Source organism: Chaetura pelagica, unplaced genomic scaffold, assembly GCF_000747805.2.
Source record: "Chaetura pelagica isolate M959 unplaced genomic scaffold, ChaPel_1.0 scaffold17, whole genome shotgun sequence".
NCBI classification, from domain to species: Eukaryota; Metazoa; Chordata; class Aves; order Apodiformes; family Apodidae; genus Chaetura; species Chaetura pelagica.
Window position 1 is genome coordinate 836,998 of NW_009970726.1, and position 19,453 is coordinate 856,450.

At 36.7% G+C, this 19,453-nt stretch overlaps 1 protein-coding gene across 1 annotated transcript in view; it reads left to right on the forward strand.

Moving 5' to 3' along the window:
• The window catches only part of PLXDC2 (plexin domain containing 2), a 274,504-nt gene that overhangs the window by 147,858 nt on the left and 107,193 nt on the right, over positions 1–19,453 (forward strand). Inside the window, exon 3 of the mRNA XM_010007012.1 lies at positions 17,947–18,093. Within this exon, the coding sequence (XP_010005314.1) occupies positions 17,947–18,093 (147 nt within the window). The remainder of the gene's footprint in view (positions 1–17,946; positions 18,094–19,453) is intronic.

Consider the following 19,453-nt stretch of genomic DNA (forward strand, 5'->3'; position numbering starts at 1 on the left):
CCAAACCTTAATGCCCAGCATTATAGAGGAGGTAAAGTGCACAACAGATACTCATAGTGGAAGAATCCCTGTGTTTGAAAGTCTTCTGCAGCTTGGGAGCATATTGATAAAGAGCATATTGATTATTTTTTTTTTAAACCCTTCTTCTGTGTTGCAGTCCTTGCTGAAGAAAATCTGCAGAACAAGTAATACCTGCCACTCGTATTTAATGACACTACAGAATTACAATATCCCTTCATCACAGATACTGTTTCTCTCAAGTATTTTGTAGGCTTGCCATGCAAATGTGCAAGACTTCTTTTACAGGAAGGCTGTCAATGATGAGCATATTTCACTTGATATTGTTTTCTGTTCTTCTTTCTTTATATTGATATGTTTACTTTCTGTCCAGCTTTAAAAAACACAAACCAAAACAAAGTCCCACTCCTTCCCCTTAAAATACCATCCAAGGACAGAATGGAAGGCAATATGCAGAAATTTCTGCACACACTTTAAAAATAACTGTAAATACCCCTTGTGTTATCAGTACTATATGGTCATACTGTAGAAAATAATAAAATCAACCTATGTGGATCAGAGCTTAGTTCCACTGGCCTTCCTTGATATTTTAATCTAATGAGATTTTTCATTAATGATTTTTCCTTTGGAGTTACTGGGAATTGTTCTGTAACTTCACAGTGCTGTTTCTTCACTGTGCTGGGTTTCTAATCAGTCCTAATCCAGAGGCTGTTTTAACACCAGCAAGAGTAGACATGAAGTTCAGGCCTTCCAGAATGGCTTTAGAAAGTGCATTTTTCATCAGTTTATCACATCTGTCCAGGAATTAGATTTAGAGATGCTGTCTCTCTGGTCCAAGAGCCAGAGCAGTGCAGGCACTATGGACGCCACGACATTTGCTGTCTTACTTCTCATCTCTCTTTTGCGTTTGTTTGGCACTGTGATTTGGCCAGAACCCATGCAAAATTCTGTACATATTCTAGTGTTTTTTTGAATAAAGTTTCTTTTGAAGTGGGTTCTCTGGAAGGTGAACTGCATTGCAGAGACTAGCAGAGGCAGTGACTATAGCTACTTGATGTGCAAGAAATTCAGAAATGGGCAGGGCCTTAGAAAGAAGAAGCCAAGAGCTCTAATTCTCATTGTGTTGCTAGAGAATAGAGTCTTGTGGTCCATGCATGCAGTGTTGTGGCAGCACAAACCCACAAAACTGGAGATGCCAAGATAAAGGCAAAGGACAGGAAGAACAGGTTTCTGCTGCAAGCCAGATTTTCTAGGCATGTAGCATTTATGATCTTTCTGGGGAACTGATAACAAGTTAGAGATTATAGGGTAAAATGTATAGGAAATGCTTATCATAAACACTTTGTAAAGCAGTATGACAGTCTTGACAATATTCCTCTTTTCTCCTGGTTTAGTAGGGTATTATAATGTGCCATTTAGGAACTTGAATGTTGTAAATCCAAAAAGGTTCCCAAGGATTGAAGTTGGTGCCATTTGCTTTATTTGCAATTGTTACTTTAGAGCCGAAATACAGAGAAGCGAGAAAGTGTGAGTCTCTGGGGCTGTACTCCCTAAGAGGTTTATGAAGGTTTCATCCCCACTACATAATGTAGCCAGAGGGAGTAAGTGAGCTCTGAAGAGGGACAGATGTAAGCAGGGTGAGATCTCATGTTGTACAGATGGGCAAAAATGTTACAGTCCTGTGGAAATCCCTAAAGCAGAGAGCCTTGGGACAGGTGGAGAAAAAGATGGTCAGCAGTCCGAATCAGGTACAAAGGTCAACACCAAAAAGACAGTGTTCTGGTGACGCGATGCAACCAAGTTGGCCTCAGGGCAAATGAAGCAACAGTCTCCCTTTGGCAGTAGGAGCATCCACGGCTAAGGCATGTTTCTTCCTAAGGGTCACAAACCCAAAAATTAGTGTTCTACCTGCAATAACTTTGGGACTGTCAAAAGCAGAAGTGTTTTCCAATAAGCCAGAGGAGTTATTTTAATTTTTTTTTCCTCCTTGTTCTTTTTTTTGTTCTTTTTTTTTCCCCCTTCTATCCCATCTTTCTTGGGACTTTCTTGGGACTTTCTCTCCAGCTTTGGGGTTCAGGGTTGGTTCTTTGATTGTTGAGTAATCTACCACTTTTGTTCATTTTTCTTAGGACATTCAGAAATGCCTTTTATTTAGAATAAATAGAGCCTAGAAAAAGCAATGTGTAGGGTGGACTTTGTTGCTAGGAACACTGTAAGTCCTTCAAAAAGCAATGCACATGAAAATATGCCTTAATGAATATGTCTAGTTCAGCATGTCTTCTTTCAAGCAAGGAAAAAAATAGGATAAATATACTATCTTTCTTCACATGTTCTCAGAAAAAAAAAAAAATGCTCTATAATACCTGATTGTTACTAAGTAAATGAGTGTTAATATTGTTAAAATAATCTCAGATTCATGGTTGTGGTATGACCAATGCTTCTGTTACTCCCCAAAGCCCTGTAGCCATAAAGGTAATGAAGGCAAGTGTCTTGTTGTCTGTTGCTCTTATGCATTTACTGAAAAAATAACTGATTGTGAAATGCATCTAGTTTGGATGTGTGGTTCCCAGTATCCACCACTAAGGTATCCATAAATGTATTCCTGTTTTTCCGCAGTACTTGCTAATGTATCGTGGCCACTGAGCGCAGAAAAGGCTTAACAATGCATTAATATATAATTGTGCATTGCACAAACGTTGCATAATAATTTTTCTATAGCTTACAATGTGCATAATTTTTAAAGTGATATCCTGTGTGATGGCTTTGTGGAGCTCCATACAGAAGTAATTCTGACACATATTCTGTAAAGCAGCTCCAGCTGCAGGCTCTATAGAAAATTTCTAGGCAGCTTACTTGGTCTTCGCTTTACCATTCTCTGCCCCTGATCCTTGTGAACTGTAGAACACTGGAAAGTAAAATACAGAGAAATTGAAATGGAGCAGTATATAATATATAGCTTGCATTGGCATTAGCAGAAGATGACAAATTGCAAAATAACTTAAGAACATGTGGTTTACTTTCAAATTTGTCGCCTCTCTATAGAGATATTGCATCAAAGTAATAGTATTTCACAAACTTCAAATATTGAAAGGAAATCCAGTAATAAAATAATAGATTAAATCACAGTCAGGCTTGAGCTGAGTGTAGCCATGCTACCAGTAAGGTTTTATTGCTTTGCACAATGAACAGAGCAGGAAAAACATAACTTTTCATATAGTCTTAGAACAGAATGAATTATTACAACTGCATGACAGAGGAGGATTTGGTTCCGAGAAACAGCCTGCTGAGCATGCTAAGTCAAGTCAAACTCAACTGTATCTTGCTTTCTCCAACCCTCCCAACATAGTACTTGTGTACTTTGTTGTTGTTGTTTTTTGCTAGTGAAGTGATTCAATTATTCCTGTGGATGTCAGTGGTATCTCCTGCTGTGTATTGCTTTTAAATAAAATAGAGTTGTTGCTAAGTGAAGACAGCTTTATTTTTCTCCATTTTCTGTAGTTTCTCTAGCTGTTGTTTGAAATGCAAATTCTAGCAATTCCTGCGGTTTAGACCTGAAAAGCATCTTGCTCCTATCAGAAGAACACTGTGGATTTCCTACTGGCAACAATCTTTTGCTGAATTTTGCATTTTCTCCCGAGTTTCTGCCCAGAAGAAGGCTTCTTTCTTATCAGTCCCAGTCACTCATGGAAGTTAAGATGTCTGATTCTGATTGGCAAAAACAACTGAAGGGATTGAGTTTTACAGCCCTCGGGATTTGAGAGCAATTGCTTTCAGCTACTGACAGCACTGTCAGTGTGCCCACTGCTGTGTTCTTACTGCAAGTGTGAGCAAGGAAGAAAAAATGGTTAAGATTAGATTTCACTCGGCTGGACAAATGATAAAGTAGTTGTTTATGCATAACTGAAGTCTCAAAACTAAGCAATATGATAGTTGCATAGTGAGCTGTCAGTAGGTCAAGCCTGTCTGTCTGTGTTTTTCTCTTTATTATTTCTTTCCTTTTTTTTTGTTCCCCATCCCAATCCTTTAATCACAGTTGCATCTGAAGGACATAGAAACAGAGCAGTGTTACTAACACTGTATTCTGAAGCCACAGTCCTTCCAACTTACTGAGAAGAATGTTCTGCTTTTAAGAAAAAATCCTTATCATATAGTTCAATTAGCATTTCTGTTCTCTTTCCTCATTCCAAGCTATAAGAGAGACACACTACTTCTAAAATCTGTTTTCTGACTTGCCATTTCTTAAGAGTTGCCTGCTTGAAACTTTTGAATTTATAGTGCAAGTATTTTCCTTAAATAGTGCTTGTATCTTTTCTTTACCTTTAGGTGATCCTCAGCAATGGAAGATTAAATTACATAGACAACATTTTGATATACTCATTCATTGTAATAAAATCAGGGATGCTAATGATACCTGCATCAGGGCAGAATTCTTTTTTAACACAGTCACATTTTAATGTGGATTATAAATTATCAAAGTAATGCATATTGAGTATAAAGGTTTAACCACAGTTTAGGCTTTTTTTGTTTGGTTTGGGTTTTTTTTAGTTTAAGCGTTTGACATATATGTGGGGAGGAATGAAGCTTTACAGAACAAAGATTTGTCAGTGGAGTTGGCTGATTCTTTAGAAAGCAAAAGAAGGGGACTTCTGTTCTGAAATCTGTATTTGCAGAAGACGAAATGAAAAAAAAAAAACAACAGCCTGAAAAGCGAAGCCACAATCAGTTTTATCTTTGAAACCTTCTTTCTAACATTACTTCATTTTGAGGCCAGATCATAGACTATATTATTGAGCTCAAATACTATTGAACCCATGCCTAAAGTAAGGGAAATGGCATATTTTTCCTGAAGATAATTTTAGCTAGTTTAATTAGATGGCTGCAGTCTACTTGCAAAATCTTTATCATAACAGAAGGTACATTTGTTTTTAGGGTTTTTTTTATTTTAACAAAGTATAGCTCTTTCTTGTTCACCATTAATAATTATTATATCATGATTTTTGGTGTATGCAAAAGATTAATTCAAGACATGGGGAAATCTTAGTTCCTCCTGTAGGCTTGCAAATCTTTTTTTCTATCTTTCATTAACCTTCTGTAATCTAATATAGACAATCTATTATAGGGTACCTGCTCGTAGCGGGGGGCTTGGAACTACATGATCTTTTAAGGTCCCTTCCAACCTTAACAGTTCTATGATTCTATAGCCCTACCATTTTTAAAACTAAAACTAATGCAACTAAAAAATGTTTTTACAGTTGAAAGTGGTATTACATCAGGTTTTCTGCTATTTCAGATCCTATCTTACATTCATTGCCTTCGCCCATTTCATGTTCAGTCATATTTAAAACACAGTTGTCTTGCTGATTTTAAGCCAGTGTAATTTAAGCCCAAAAGTTTCTGTTCAGATGTGTTTTGTTCATGGCTCTGATGTTTCTGTTATGTTCTAGAGGATTAAACAAGCATCCTGTATGATTCCTGTCTACTGCACATCATTAACCCGTGAAAGCTCTGGAGCTCATTGACACTGAATGTTGCAGATGCTAAAATTTACAGAATTGGACAAGTTAATGGAATAGAAATTTGTTGAAGATTGTTAAATTTAAAGATAATTTCTGAAGAGCATGGGACTGGAACCTGGGAAAAATGGGGAACTCCTGCCCTGGGTCCTTTAGTCTTCCTAGGCATCATTCACAGTCATTTCTGTGGACTAGACTAGAAGGATATTTGACCTAAGAGACTAAACATGTTCTAATGCTCTTATTGATATCCACTTGCTAAACCATTGTGAATATGTCTTTTGCTTTTCTATATAACAAAATATTTAAATATAATATTTTTTATTGTAAGGAAGCTAAAATTTGCAGTTAAATGATACAGTAACTGAAGGGTAAAGTGTTTCTAAACAAGTTTTATTATGCTCTTTTCCAAAAAGGTTGTTATTGCTATTTTAAAATGTTTTTATTCAACCTTCTCAAGGGCTTATTATAGAAAATTACCTTGTTAATGTGGAGATGATGGAGATGGAGACTATAATTTATTTTCAGAAAAATTGTCTTCTTTTTTCAAACTGACTCAAGGGAAAAAAGGTTTCTTACTTCTTCATGTCCTACTAGGGAAAGTACTTGAACTGCCTCAAAAAATCAGCCTGCTTCAGAAAACATCCTGCATCAAGTTTAAATTTCTGCAAATTATTGCTAAATAAAAGATCTAACTGAATATTTTTAAATTCTATAATAAAGAGCCAGAAAATGGGTTGATCTGGAAGCAGCATATGTCACTCAAGAAAAATCCTACTCCTCTACTTTAGCTAAATCAAACCAAACAGTGAATCACCTGCAACTAGAATTAGAGTGTGGGGCAATAATTTATTTAATCACCTTTTGTGCTTGTCCAGATGAGTTTTCCATGAGTAATATCACACTTTGAAGCTGGCCAGCAGACCAATATATCACTGGCTTGTTTTCTTGCAGGCGTTCAGTTGCAAAATGGTAAACTAGACAAAAGCCTTACAAATCTTTTTGTATTGAATTTATTAATCAAGGTCATCATGACGCTTGCACTGGATCTTGCTACAGTCTTCACCTGGAGTGCCAGCTCTGCAAGAAGTTTTGTAGCAAAGAGCATGTCAACATTTCCATCAGATCGAGAACAATCTAAACTCAAGGGGTGATGGTTCTACTAGTATCTTTGGAATAGCTAAAGAAGAAAAAGGCAAAGACTAGAGGTGAAACTAGTTCCCTATGTATTTCAAACTGAGGGAGAGAGGAAGAAAAGAAACAACTCTGCTAAGTACGGGAATCCACAGTTCTCTGTGGTAATCCTGACTTCATTTTTACATGCTTAGCTGTGTTGGCACATGAGGCACTTAATTTAATATGTTGATAATATTGAATTTTAATAGCAAGGAAGGAAATGGGATTCAGAATTTAATCGAATCTGCTGCTGAATTTTCTTGATGATAATATTTTCCATTTTGGTATCTCTCTTCATCTCCAGGTTCCTAAAGCACATTACAGTTACTCCAAAATCTTCAAACCAATGACTTGGAAAGATCTACAAGTGTTGCCAACAACAGACCTTGTACTTTCTTTCTGAAATAATTATTTTAGTCATACTTGCTTCAGCTCTTGCAGAAGTTGGCTGAAAATAGACTCAGCTAGTGAAAGGTGAATATTAGATGGCCATGAATACCTGGAAGGTCTCTCCAGCCAATTTCTTTCTGACCCTACTTACTGTGTTCACTTGGAGTGCCCTCATGAGGATGACTTGCATTGATCCAGTGTTGCAAAAAGCAGAGGATGATGCACATTTCAACCCATAGAAAACAGAAAGCCATAATTAATTTAACAACACACAGCAAATTGTGCTTAGCTGGTTTGGAGCAGGGAGTGAGGGTGAGTGTGTTACTAAGTCATTAGTACAGAGAAACTTGGGTAGGTAAGTAAAAAGTTGTTACACTAAGCCACATAATTCCATTTTAGATAACACCAATCCTTAGGGATAGATTTTCAAAGCTGTAGGAGTTCTGCTGACATTGATTAATTACTTCATGCCACTCTGAAAATCTTTCATGTTTTTGTAATACGGGAAGCTAAATGATCTGTTATGCCAAAACAGTAACAACTTTGGTTGTCAGCAGATGGGCACATTGTTTCAGATTTGGGCAGATGCTTCTTTGACTGTGTGTAAATTTAGTAATTGCAACTTGAGAGCTTTCAACACTTATCAGGAAGTCAGTGGCCTTTGTTCATTGTGTTTGCATGAGTTATACAGGCTTTACAAAGATAATAAATGGGACCAAAATTCAAAATTTGTATCAAGAGGAGGATCAGAGTTTAAAAAGTTCCATTTCTAGAATGGGTGTTTGTCATTCCAAAAATGACAGCTAAATGCTGTTAATTGAAGAAAATGCTGATGAAAGCTTTTAATAGCTATAGTATTTCAAACACAGAACAAAAATCAATAATTTATGAAAATAACGGGGTTTTTTTGTTTTCTTTCTTCTGTAACACTGATATGCATTCATGTGCAACATGTTTTCAAAGACCATCAGTAATCAAACAGTATATTTATTTCTAGAACACACAAAAGGCAATAGAGATTCTGGAGAGTCTGCAACAAAGTGCAGTGTGAATTGCAAGAAGGAAAAAAAAAAACAGCAAATTTTCACATTTTCACCAGATTTATTAGCAGCACAACATTTAACAGAAGTAGAGCAATGTGACAGGGTTATGGGAGGTTTGCTTCATCCATTTGTATCAAGCTCCATGACTTTTCATAGAATCATGAGTTCCTATTAAAATTTTTAAGTCAATGAAAGCACAACTCTCTTAGAGTATTCTTTCTGTAGCCTTGGCAACAAAAGAAGTAGGATGGGTGAGAAACTGCAGATAGAAATCTTATCTGTCTGATTTCATAAAATCATAGAATGGTTTGGATTGAAAGGGACCTTAATATTCATCTAGTTTGCAGAATCACATAATTGTCATGGTTGGAAAGGACCTCTGAGATCACTGAGTCCAAACATTAGCACCAAAAAACCCCAATAAAAAACAAACAAAAACAAACAACAAAACCAACAAACCCAACCAAAAAAACAAACACAAACAATCACAATTCACAAAAAAACACCCACAAAAAAACCCAACCTTGGCCACTAGATCATGGCCTGATGTGTCGCATCTACAGATTTCGTGAATACCTCCAAGGATGGTGACTCAAGCACCTCCCCAGGCAGGCTGTTCCAGACTCTTTCAGTATAGAAATTCTTCCCAATATCCAATCTAAACCTCCCCTGCCACAACTTCAGGCCATTTCCTCTGATCGCATCATTATTTACATGGCAGAAGAGGCTAACACCCACCTCCCTACAACTTCCTTTCAGGCAGTAGAGGGCAATGAAGTCTCCCTTCAGCCTCTTTCTCTTCAAACTAAACAACCCCAGTTCACTCAGCTGCTGCTCATTTGACTTGTTCTCTAGACCATTCACCAGTTTGGCAGCCCTCCTCTGGACACATGGCAGCACCTCCATGTCCTTCATATAGTGAGGGGCCCAGAACTGCACACAGAGTGCACTCAATCCCCTCATCAAGATCATTGATTAAGATACTGAACAAAACTGGCCCCAAAACTGAGGCCTGAGGGATACCACTGGTGACTGGCCACCAACTAGAAAATGCAAGAATACATATCCTGCAGAAAGCTTGTTTGGAGCCTGATGCAAGTGCCTGTTTAGCCAACACGTACCTCATCAAACATCTTGATTAAATATCATGTCTTACAGTTGTGGCACTTACGTTAGAGAACTCTCAAGGGATTGATTTATTTTTGTGAGCATGATTGCAAGTTCAGGTAAAGAAGCATTTCTGTGACAAGTCCATAAGAAATGGGTAAGAAGAGTTTGAGAAAATTGTACAGAGCTTTCTCTTCAGTGTTCTTGTATAGACTATCCTGGCTGAACTGCTGTTACATATGTATATAGAAAAACATGCAAACAAAGAAAAATGAGGTTTTTTTTTCAAAGCAAAGAGCAAGCTTTTCAAAGAACTGTAGAAATTTGGGCTACAGATTTGCCAATTTAATCATCACTATCTTATCCCTCTAAGGCATGAATAGTAATACTGAAATCTTGCATATTGATTGTGAATGTCAGCCAGTCCTGTATTTTTGTGACTAAAGATTCAAATGTACTGTATGTGAGAGCTAAATGGGAAGGTACTCTGGTTAAATCAGCTACTAGTTTTACTTGCAGTCTGTCTAAACAGTGTTCTCTAGAAAAGCCATGCAGAAGCAATTTTTCTTTTAGTGCTCAGACTCTGTGATGAGTATGCTGTTGTCTGGCTGTGTGCTGAACGGCACAGCTTTGGTGAAGACTTTCTGAATGAGGTGAACACAGTACACCTTTCAAATCTTCACATTAAGGTTTATCCTTACGGGTTAAAAGCTACTGTGTTGATAAACTCATGTTCCTCCTGCCTGTATTAATTTAATATTAGTCATATGTATTCTTAGAACTAATTGATTTCAGTTGTGAGCCTCAGTGGATCCCTGAGAAATAGTATTACGTGCTCGAGGAATTGCAGCACACAGCAATGAGTGACAGCTTCCTGCATTGTCCCACATGAAGCCCTGATCAACTAGAAACTATACCTGCTAATAATAGCTTAATCCTCCAGATCTGTAACACTTTTCATCCTGATTTAGATTTCCCATTCTCCCTTCTCATGTGAGATCTTCGGGCTGCTGGGTCTTGGTTGTTCTGTTTTCTTAGTGTCTCTTCCAACAGAGAAGGGACAAAGAATGGAAAACAAATATGACTTACCTGACCAACTCCTGAATATGTATCAGAGGAAGAAATAGGGAATGGATATTTTAAAGTTGCTCTAATACCTGTGTTACTAAAAAGAAGAAGAAAAGAAAAAAAAAAAAAAAAGGAGGGGGGGTGGTGAGGAAGCAATCATATAAAGCTGTTTATTGTACATCTTAGGTGTCACAGGTGTGGCTGTAAGTAGGTCAAAGTATATAAGTATATGCACTCAGAAATACATTGTTTGCTATACTAAACAAGAAGTGAATCTGTAAAAGGCTAAAGAACTAGATATTTAAAAGCTATCAAAAATGTAGCTACATTGCTAATGCTAATGCTAAAGTGTAGCATTATCTGGAGTCATGAACCCCAAGAATGTGGTTCTTAACAGACATGGGGTCATAACCACTGATCCTTTGTAGTTTAGGCCTGGCAGTTAGTTTTTATGTTTATGAACAATCATTTTTAGAGTGTCAGTTTTATGAACACATCAGTCATTTATACATATCTAAAAATGAGAAAATAAGCTCTATAACGTGTCATAATTACACCAAAATCAAACTGCTGCTAGGTGTTTTCATGGTCATTTTATTGCAGTGGTTCCTATTATTTTAGTGGAGAATATGCTACAGAGCAGCTAATAAAGGCTTATTTTGAGAATGTCATTTATCGAACTGCTCCAGCAAATCAGGAACAAAACTGCATAATAAATATTTCTATATTATGGTTGTGTTTTGAGTGACTTGATGACTTGCCTTTTTTCCTCTCCTAAGTAAGGCATTGCAGAGACTTTCGCTCTTTTGAAACTTGTCTCTTATGACAAGACAGTTCAAGGCTGTAAGACCACTGTAATGACCCCTAAATAGTCTGAGAGTTTTATAGCAGCCCCCAAGAGGGACACTTCCTTTCAAAATCAGCTGAGTATCATGAAAAGAGCTATGGATTCACACTGACTTTTCACAAAGTCAGAAAGATTAAACAGCGTTTTGGATTAATAACAGGTTTATGGCATCCTTTTCTGCCAGACTGTCAGTGTGCTTGACTCTCCATTATAGATGCTGTCAAGGGCTTAGAAAAGTGGAGTTTAAAAATGCGGCCATTTAAAATGCTGTAGAGCTGTGTAAAGCCTTGTGTATAATGGGGGTGAGAGCTGTGAGCAAAATGCTTGTATTTCATCCCAGTTGATGACATTGTTTAGTATTTACAATAACAACCTCCAGATGTAAATCTGTGAGATTCTGGGCAAAGTGACTTCCATATTTGCCCTAGTGAAAACCTGAGATGAGGACTCCTGCTCTCACACAACAGGCTTTCAAGACTCTGCAGAGCACTCGTGTAGGCACTTCGTGGAGAACACAGTGTGAGATGAAGTTCTTAATCCCAGTCCATGCAGACAAAGGATTTCCTCTTTTGTTTCCCTTCTTTTGTTAGACATGCTATTAGGTATTCAAAATGGATTTTACTAAGGCTTGTGTAATCAACAGTGATTTTTGAGGCTGTTGTCAGTTTCTGCTGACTGTTGATGTGAAATATGTGTGTTATGCCCATATATATATATTTGTACATATAAACATTTCCTACATTCTTTCCACGTCAGATATTTAAACAATAAAATAAACAAACAAACAAAAACACCAAAATACCCCAAAAGACTAGATTGTAGGTGTTTCATTGTGAAAGCTGCAAAGCAGTTCTGTAAATTTTATGTTACCTCAGTAGAAATTCATGCAGAACAAATGCTTTTGTTAAGAAATTGAACAGCAGAGAGTTTATCCTTGATGCAGAGCACTTACGAAATGAAGTTGGTACTTCCAAGCATCAGAGAACCACTCCTAACAATTGAGCTTCCTAAGCAGCAGTCACTATATATATCCTCTGCAAGACTTCCATGTGGTAGTTCATGTGTAGCTTATCTACTGAAATTAGGGCTTTCGCATTTTGAGAGGCCAGCTCTAATTCAGTATTCCTCAGAGTTCTTCAGTTGTCAGATCCTATAAAACTGTAAAATTGCATGGTATCATTGCTATGTTATGATTATAATTACAGTACTCTGTTATAAAATGAAGTTATATAGCAGCAGAATGCAAAATGTCTCTTTCTCCATTTTCTCTCACTTTAATCTTCCCATTAGGACTTCAACTCAGAATAGACGATCTTTTCTCATACTCTCATCTCCTGTGCTAATGACTGTTAGACTGAGGATATTCTCCATGTATCCTTGCCACCTGCCCTGTCTCAGTCAGTGCCTGCCTAAAGAGAAGGTAAATAAATGAGGAAATCTAATTTCAAAACCGTACAGACATGCTTCTTCTGCCCTGGTAACACAGAGTGTGACCGTACATCTCTCTTGCCCCTTCTCAGTGCCCAAATACGTGCTGGCAGGAAGAGGTTTTCCATCAGCTACAATGCAGACTTAACTCAAGTCCTCCATGAGCTGTCATTTCTGTTCTCCCCCTTATACTGTTTTTTAGCTGGTGGGTACTAATAGTATTCAGAGCTGTAAGCACAGTTTTCTAAAAAATCTGAAACAATTCAGAAGCCGATTTGAGCTGTATTTTGGGAACAGGATAGACAGAGATAAAGAGATAACAAGCATTATGTTAGATTGGGTAAGAGTAGAAACAGTTTTGAGGAAACTGATTTTAAGTGTGCATGGCCATCTTGTTGCTCACTCATTTTAATAGAAAGGGTGTTCTTTTTTCTTCTACAAAATGAATTGCAAGAACTGCTTTTCTCCATTATGGAAATACATTTAATTGCTGGCTTATTATTATCTTTACTTTCTCCCTGAAACAAAGTCTATTTTAAATGTATATTTGCCTGTTTTTTTCTTCCAGTGTTTCAGTTTTACCCTACATATGCAGCTTTTAGAAAGAAGAACTGTCTGACTGATTTTGTAGGCTATTCATCTACAAATGCTCTATTATATTCAGTTACCAGTTGCTTTCTGAACTTAGTATTTGGTGATTAATTTCTTCAGAACTAATTTTTGGGGCAAACACCAGTAACACTTTTGATTAACTTAAAGTAGGTCTAGTCTGTGATTTTAGCAATATTTGAGCAATTTATTAATGCATTTTGTTAAAAAAATGGATACCAGATTCTCTTTTTAAAATGACAAAATTAAGCTTTTATAAAGCTCCATATCATTGATGGCGTCAGAGTTAGTTCATTATAGTGTTGTCTCAATGGAAGTCTGAAAATGCCATTTCAATAAATAGAATATTTAAAACAACATCAGTTATCAAATTAAATGCAGTCTATTTGTCTTCTATTGCTGCTGGTGATAATTCATGACACTTAATCACAGGTATTTGAATATAAAGAACCTTGCATAATTGATTGGTTGTTTGACTAGTTGATTGATTGATTGTTTTTCATCTGTCATGTCACAAACAGTGTTTTAAGACTGGGAGAAAGCAACCAAAACTTAACCTACCAAAATGTAACTGCTGGCTGGCTGATTTAGTTATTTGCTTTGTGAATGTCTTTATTCTTTCAACTACAGAGAAACTAGGAGTTTTTCTACAGCATGCTATTGTGCAACAGCAGAGCTCAGTCCTGGATGCCAGCTGCTTTTTCTCTGGTTGGAGTTACTAACGTTTTTTGTTCTGTAGCGTCTGTGGTTTGATCCAGTATTAAAAAGCAAAATATTCATGCAGTTGGATTCCAAAGAGGCTCTTGTTCTTAACTTAAATCTTATTTGATGATCCTCCATCTCCTACATATTTACAAAATCTTTCAACTTCTGTTAAAGAAAAAATATGACAGGAAGAGAATTAAACCTGTAACATCCCATGCTTATATATATGTGATTGCATCACCATTGAATGGAAACATCTTATTTTGTCAAGAGGGAACTTTATTTTTTCATATCCATTTTTGAAATATTTTCATGTATATATTTGACTAGAATCCTAGGTAATAAATAGAAAATATTTCACAGACATAATGTAGTTGTTACTTCTAAATTTAACACATAGTTACTTTATACTCTTTTGATTGTGACAGCTTACCCCACACCTTTGAAGCTTTAATCTTTGAAGGGACAGCAGTTAGGAAATGGATATGTGGTGTCTGGACTGTATCTGGGAATACCTGTATATGTAATGTATGGAATAGATGTTCAGTCTTTGAAGTTGAAAAATACTGAACACCAAGAATTTGAAGGAGGCTTAATCTTCAGATGTGCTGAGCTTTCATAATAGTGTGTGCTTTTAGCTTTCCTCAGAAAATTCAGTTGTAGTTGGAGAAGTATGGGAATATATTCAAGGTGTCATCAGAAAATATGCCTCATGAACTCTTTAGAATTTAATTTTCTTTACAATCTACAATAAGTTTGCAACTCAGCATCGAGTATTGCCTCAGGTTAAAAGTGACTTATTTCCCCAAAAGGGAAGAGTTATGAGAGAGGTTCTAATAAATATGCCTTTTATACTCAAAAAGGGAGAAAAAAAAACAAAACCCTTGTATGAAATCTGTACTTCTCCATAGAAGACATGTGATTCCTACTTCATACATATGCAGTATTTGGACAGACCTGTACATCTAGAGAAATAATGCTTATACCCCAAAATACCTGGAAAAAAAATTTAAAATATTTCTTGAAGTAGTAATAGATATGTTTGCTGCTTTCTATGCACATTCTTTCATTTGGCAACATACTTTATGCCATTCAAACATACTGTAAAGTTTGTTTCTCTTTGTCCTTGTATTTATATGTAATTCTGCCTTTCTGCATCATCTATCTATTAAAATTATGTAATTCATTTAGCAATTTACATGCAAATTCAGCATAATTTCTGAAGGATTTTCCCATCTTCCCAATCATATAGTACATGTGTGTACTGTCATAGAATGTCTTATCATAGAATCACACAGAATCATTCTGGTTGGAAAAGACCTTTAACATCATTGAGTCCAACCATTATCTTAACTCTACTCAGTCCAGTGCTAAACCATGTCCCTAAGCACCACATCTACATGCCTTTTAAATATCTCCAGGGCTGATGATCTGAGAGAGAGAGCTATTTCATGGTACATTCATAAAATACATCTACATGAAGGTTATTAATCTTATCTGAAGATCTCCAGAGGTTCCTGCCAATCCCTACCGTTCTATCATTCTGTGTGATTCTAAAAAACTGGAAATGCAAATTTCTACGGAGTTTTCACTATACCTTAAGTAGAATCATGGAATCGCTTAGGTTGGAAAAAACTTTTAATATCATGGAGTCCAACCATTAACCCTACTCTATCAAGTCCAGCACTAAGCCATATTCCCAAGCACCACATCTAGACTTTGAAACACATCCAGGGATGGTGACTCAACCACCTCCCTGGGCAGCATATTCCAATGTTTGACAACCCTTACAGTGGAAAATGTTCTTCCTAATATCCAGTGTAAACCTCCCCTGGTGCAGCTTGAGGCCATTTCCTCTTGTTCTGTCACCAGTTACTTGTGAGAAGAGACCAGCACGTACTTCTTTACAACGTCCTTTCAGGTAGCTGTAGAGGGCAATAAGGTCTCCCCTCAGCCTCCTTTTCTTCAGACTAAACAGCCCCCGTTCCCTCAGCTGCTCTGTGTAAGATTTGTTCTCAAGGCCTTTCACCAGCTTCATTGTCCTTCCCTGGACACATTCCAGCACTTTGATGTCCTTGTCTTGAAGTGCCCAAAACTAGACACAGCAGTCAATGTGTGGCCTCACCAATGCTGAGTACAGAGGGACAATAACCTCCCTGGTCTTGCTTGCCACACTATTTCTAATACAGGCCACAGGATGCCATTGGTATTCTTGGGCATCTGGGCACACTGCTGGCTCATATTCAGCTGCCTGCCAATAAGAGCCTCCAGGTCCCTTTCTGCTAGACAGCATCATTACATGTATATCTGACATAAGCTGTTTTGGCAGTTATTTCTTCTTCCTTGTCTTTTAGATCTCTTTCCTTTAGATTTCATGATACCTTAAATTTTACTTTTAATTTCTGTGGAAATTCTGTCAGAATGAAAAATTAGGCTGGGAAAGTAACTTTGTAGCTCCTTTGTATACATGACAGTAACTGTTTGTGTTGACCATTAAAGAAGAAAAGAATTTGGTAAAGTGGCTGGCTTTTGTTATCTTCCTGACAGTACAGTTTTAATTATGTTTACTTGTGTGACTAACTTAGAGCTGCTGAAGTTGTTAGAAGTTGCTTCAAAAGTGTTACTGGGATTTACTGGGCAAGTACATCCTGGCACATAAGGTACAGCAGAAGATATAAAAAATGTCAAGGAGAAATGAACATCATTTTATCTGCAATAGCTTATGTAGAATGCATCAGTAATAGTGTTAATATAAGATGAAATCCAGCGGAAACAAGATCCTTTGTAGCTTGCTGGGTATGGGAGGTGCTGCAGGGGAGGAGCTTCTCCATCACCCAGTGTAATTCTAAATTCTGAGTCAGCCTCTTCCATTTTCTATGCCAATGTTTATTTTCTAAGTTTATTGTAATTTTAAAACACTATACCTGAGGCTTTGTTAATTTTCCTTTGGCAAAAAACAGAGAAGAGGGAAGGGAAGAAGGAACTGAGAAACACCAGCATGTACTTTTTTAACAGTGTTACTTGTACCTATTCAGCAGACAGCTGGCAATGCTGTTGATTTAAATATTTTGTGGTTACAACAGCTTAGGATGACTTAAGGAAGACTAGGAATCTGGAATGTTTCGTCTCTCTCCTCAGACCATGCACTTTTTTTTTCTCCCTTTCACATCATAGCTACTGACCTTGACAGATACTTTAGAATTTCCTAAGATTTGGTTTTCACTAAATTAAATTTTAAATTCTGCCTGATAAGTTTTCAAAATTTTACTTTTTTTTTTTTACTGTGCTGAATGTACATGATTTCAAGTGCAACTTACAGAGCGTTTTAAGTGTTGGAGTCAGCTTTGCCATTGAAATAAGCAAACATTGCCAATACTTTGGCTGTCTTCCGAACCACACACTTGATTATGGAATTGGATATCTGCAATCTGCAGGGTTTGATGGACCACCAGCACAATATACATATATCTGTATATGTCTCTTTAAGAGGCAAAGGTACAGATAAACAATCTCTTGAAGATTTGAAATGAAACAGTATTGTAAGCCTGTAGCTACTATGAATGTTTTGAATGTTCTTATAAAGGGTGTTCTAATATGTTTAGAAATGTTAAAACCCACAATTTTTTAAAAGGTGTTAGCTTGGTGTATTGCTCATCACTTAGTTACAGCGTGGCTGCTGCCACAGGAACCGACTGGCCATCTTGCCCTAAAAGCCATCAAACATTTTGCTGTAGATTTCACTGATGTGGTTGCAAGAACTGTATGGTTGGGATTTTGGGGTAGTGAATATTATAATAATAATATAAGATGTTTGCATGAGCTAACCATTTGCCTTTTCAACTGTCTGGGGTTAGGAGCAGAGCTGTCTTCTGTAACATGTTTGCAAACTGTACTTTTTCTTTATTCTTGACTGGCAGTGTAGTCTTTTCTGCTGCTCCCAGCAGCAACAGGACTCAGTAATTCAAGGAGGAGTTTTATATACAAATAAAGTACATCTTCCATTCTAATCTGTACTTGCTGTGGCTTTTTCCCCCCCTTTCAGGAGGACACAGATCATAACTATTACACTTCAAGGACATATGGCCCATATGATTCTACCAGCCGGGATTTGTGGGTGAATATAGACCAAATGGAGAAGGACAAAGTAAAGATTCATGGGATCCTTTCCAATACCCATCGACAAGCAGCTGTGAGTTATTATACCTTTTTATTCTGTGACTGTCATAGCTGTTTTTCACTGGTGACCAATACGGTATTATTACTAAGTATTGTGACTACTGTTCACAGAGCTTTATCTTTGAATTTCAGTTAAGCTGTGAAGGTCTGCATAGTATTACTACTAAATTATTCCAACTTACCTTTTTGCACTTGCTATAACATTCCTCCAGTAATGCCTTTACAGATATATTTAAAATTCACCTCTGCTATTCAGGATCACAAACTACCAAAAATAAAGTAGTTGTGTTGCTGAAGTCAGAAGAAATTTTACTGTTTACTTCAATAGCAACAGAACTGGTCTCAGGATTAATTTGCTGACATTTGTCTCCCATGGAGTGTATCTGTGTTTGCACTTCCATTTTGTACAATGTGTCACACTTTTTCATTTGGGACAACTGATAAAACTCATTAGAATATCATATAGTAACAGAAGTGATAGATGTTATCACAATTTCAGGGTATCAACAAATAAATATAACAGAGTGCAAATAACAATTTTGTTTAACTTCCTGTAATAATGCTGACATTTAAAACAGGTATGAAAATAATAGGCTTACATGCTTAGAAGTGAAATTGAATGCTCCATGATTTACAGATTTTATTCTCATATCTCACCTGTAGCTGAAAACTACCTACAAAGAGCCAATACTAGCACAAATTAAATACAGAAAATTACAAGTCAGAATTGTGATTCATGAGGTTGTTGTTTCATCCATCGACCAACTTAGCTCCAACAAAAAGTCTTTGAGTTTTGCTAATTTAAAAACAAAATCTAGTCAATGCCCTATTTAAAAGTTGTTCAGTTTTTAAAGATAAGTGTGTTTAACAGTTTTAAAGTTGAGAGAAAAGCCAAGTTTAATTCATCTTTTCTCTCACGTTATCTGTTATCTCCCTGGCACCAGTCAGGTGTCTGACTCACAGGAATGTAAGAGGCAGCAAGAAAAAATACTGTGGTATTTAGCTCAGAATACAAAAAGCCAAGTGGAATGATAAATCCACTACATGTGTCTGACAGAGAATCCAATATGTAAAATATATCCTCATAACCAAAAGGAATGTAAGAAGCCAAGGATATTGCAAATACAGAGAGTTCAGGCAGTCATATATCTTATCTATTAAAAAAAAACACAGTACCAACTATTTTCTTAATTTATTTTTTTTTCTAATGAGAAAAAAACCCTCAAGGGTATGCAAAGGCGAGAACCTGTATTGTCTGCCTTGACTTCTTCACCTGGGATTCTGGTGTTCCATGTTGACAGAGAGAAAGGAATAATGCAAAAAAACATCATAAGGGAATTAAAAATACTTAAATAAGGAAAAACATCTTTCCC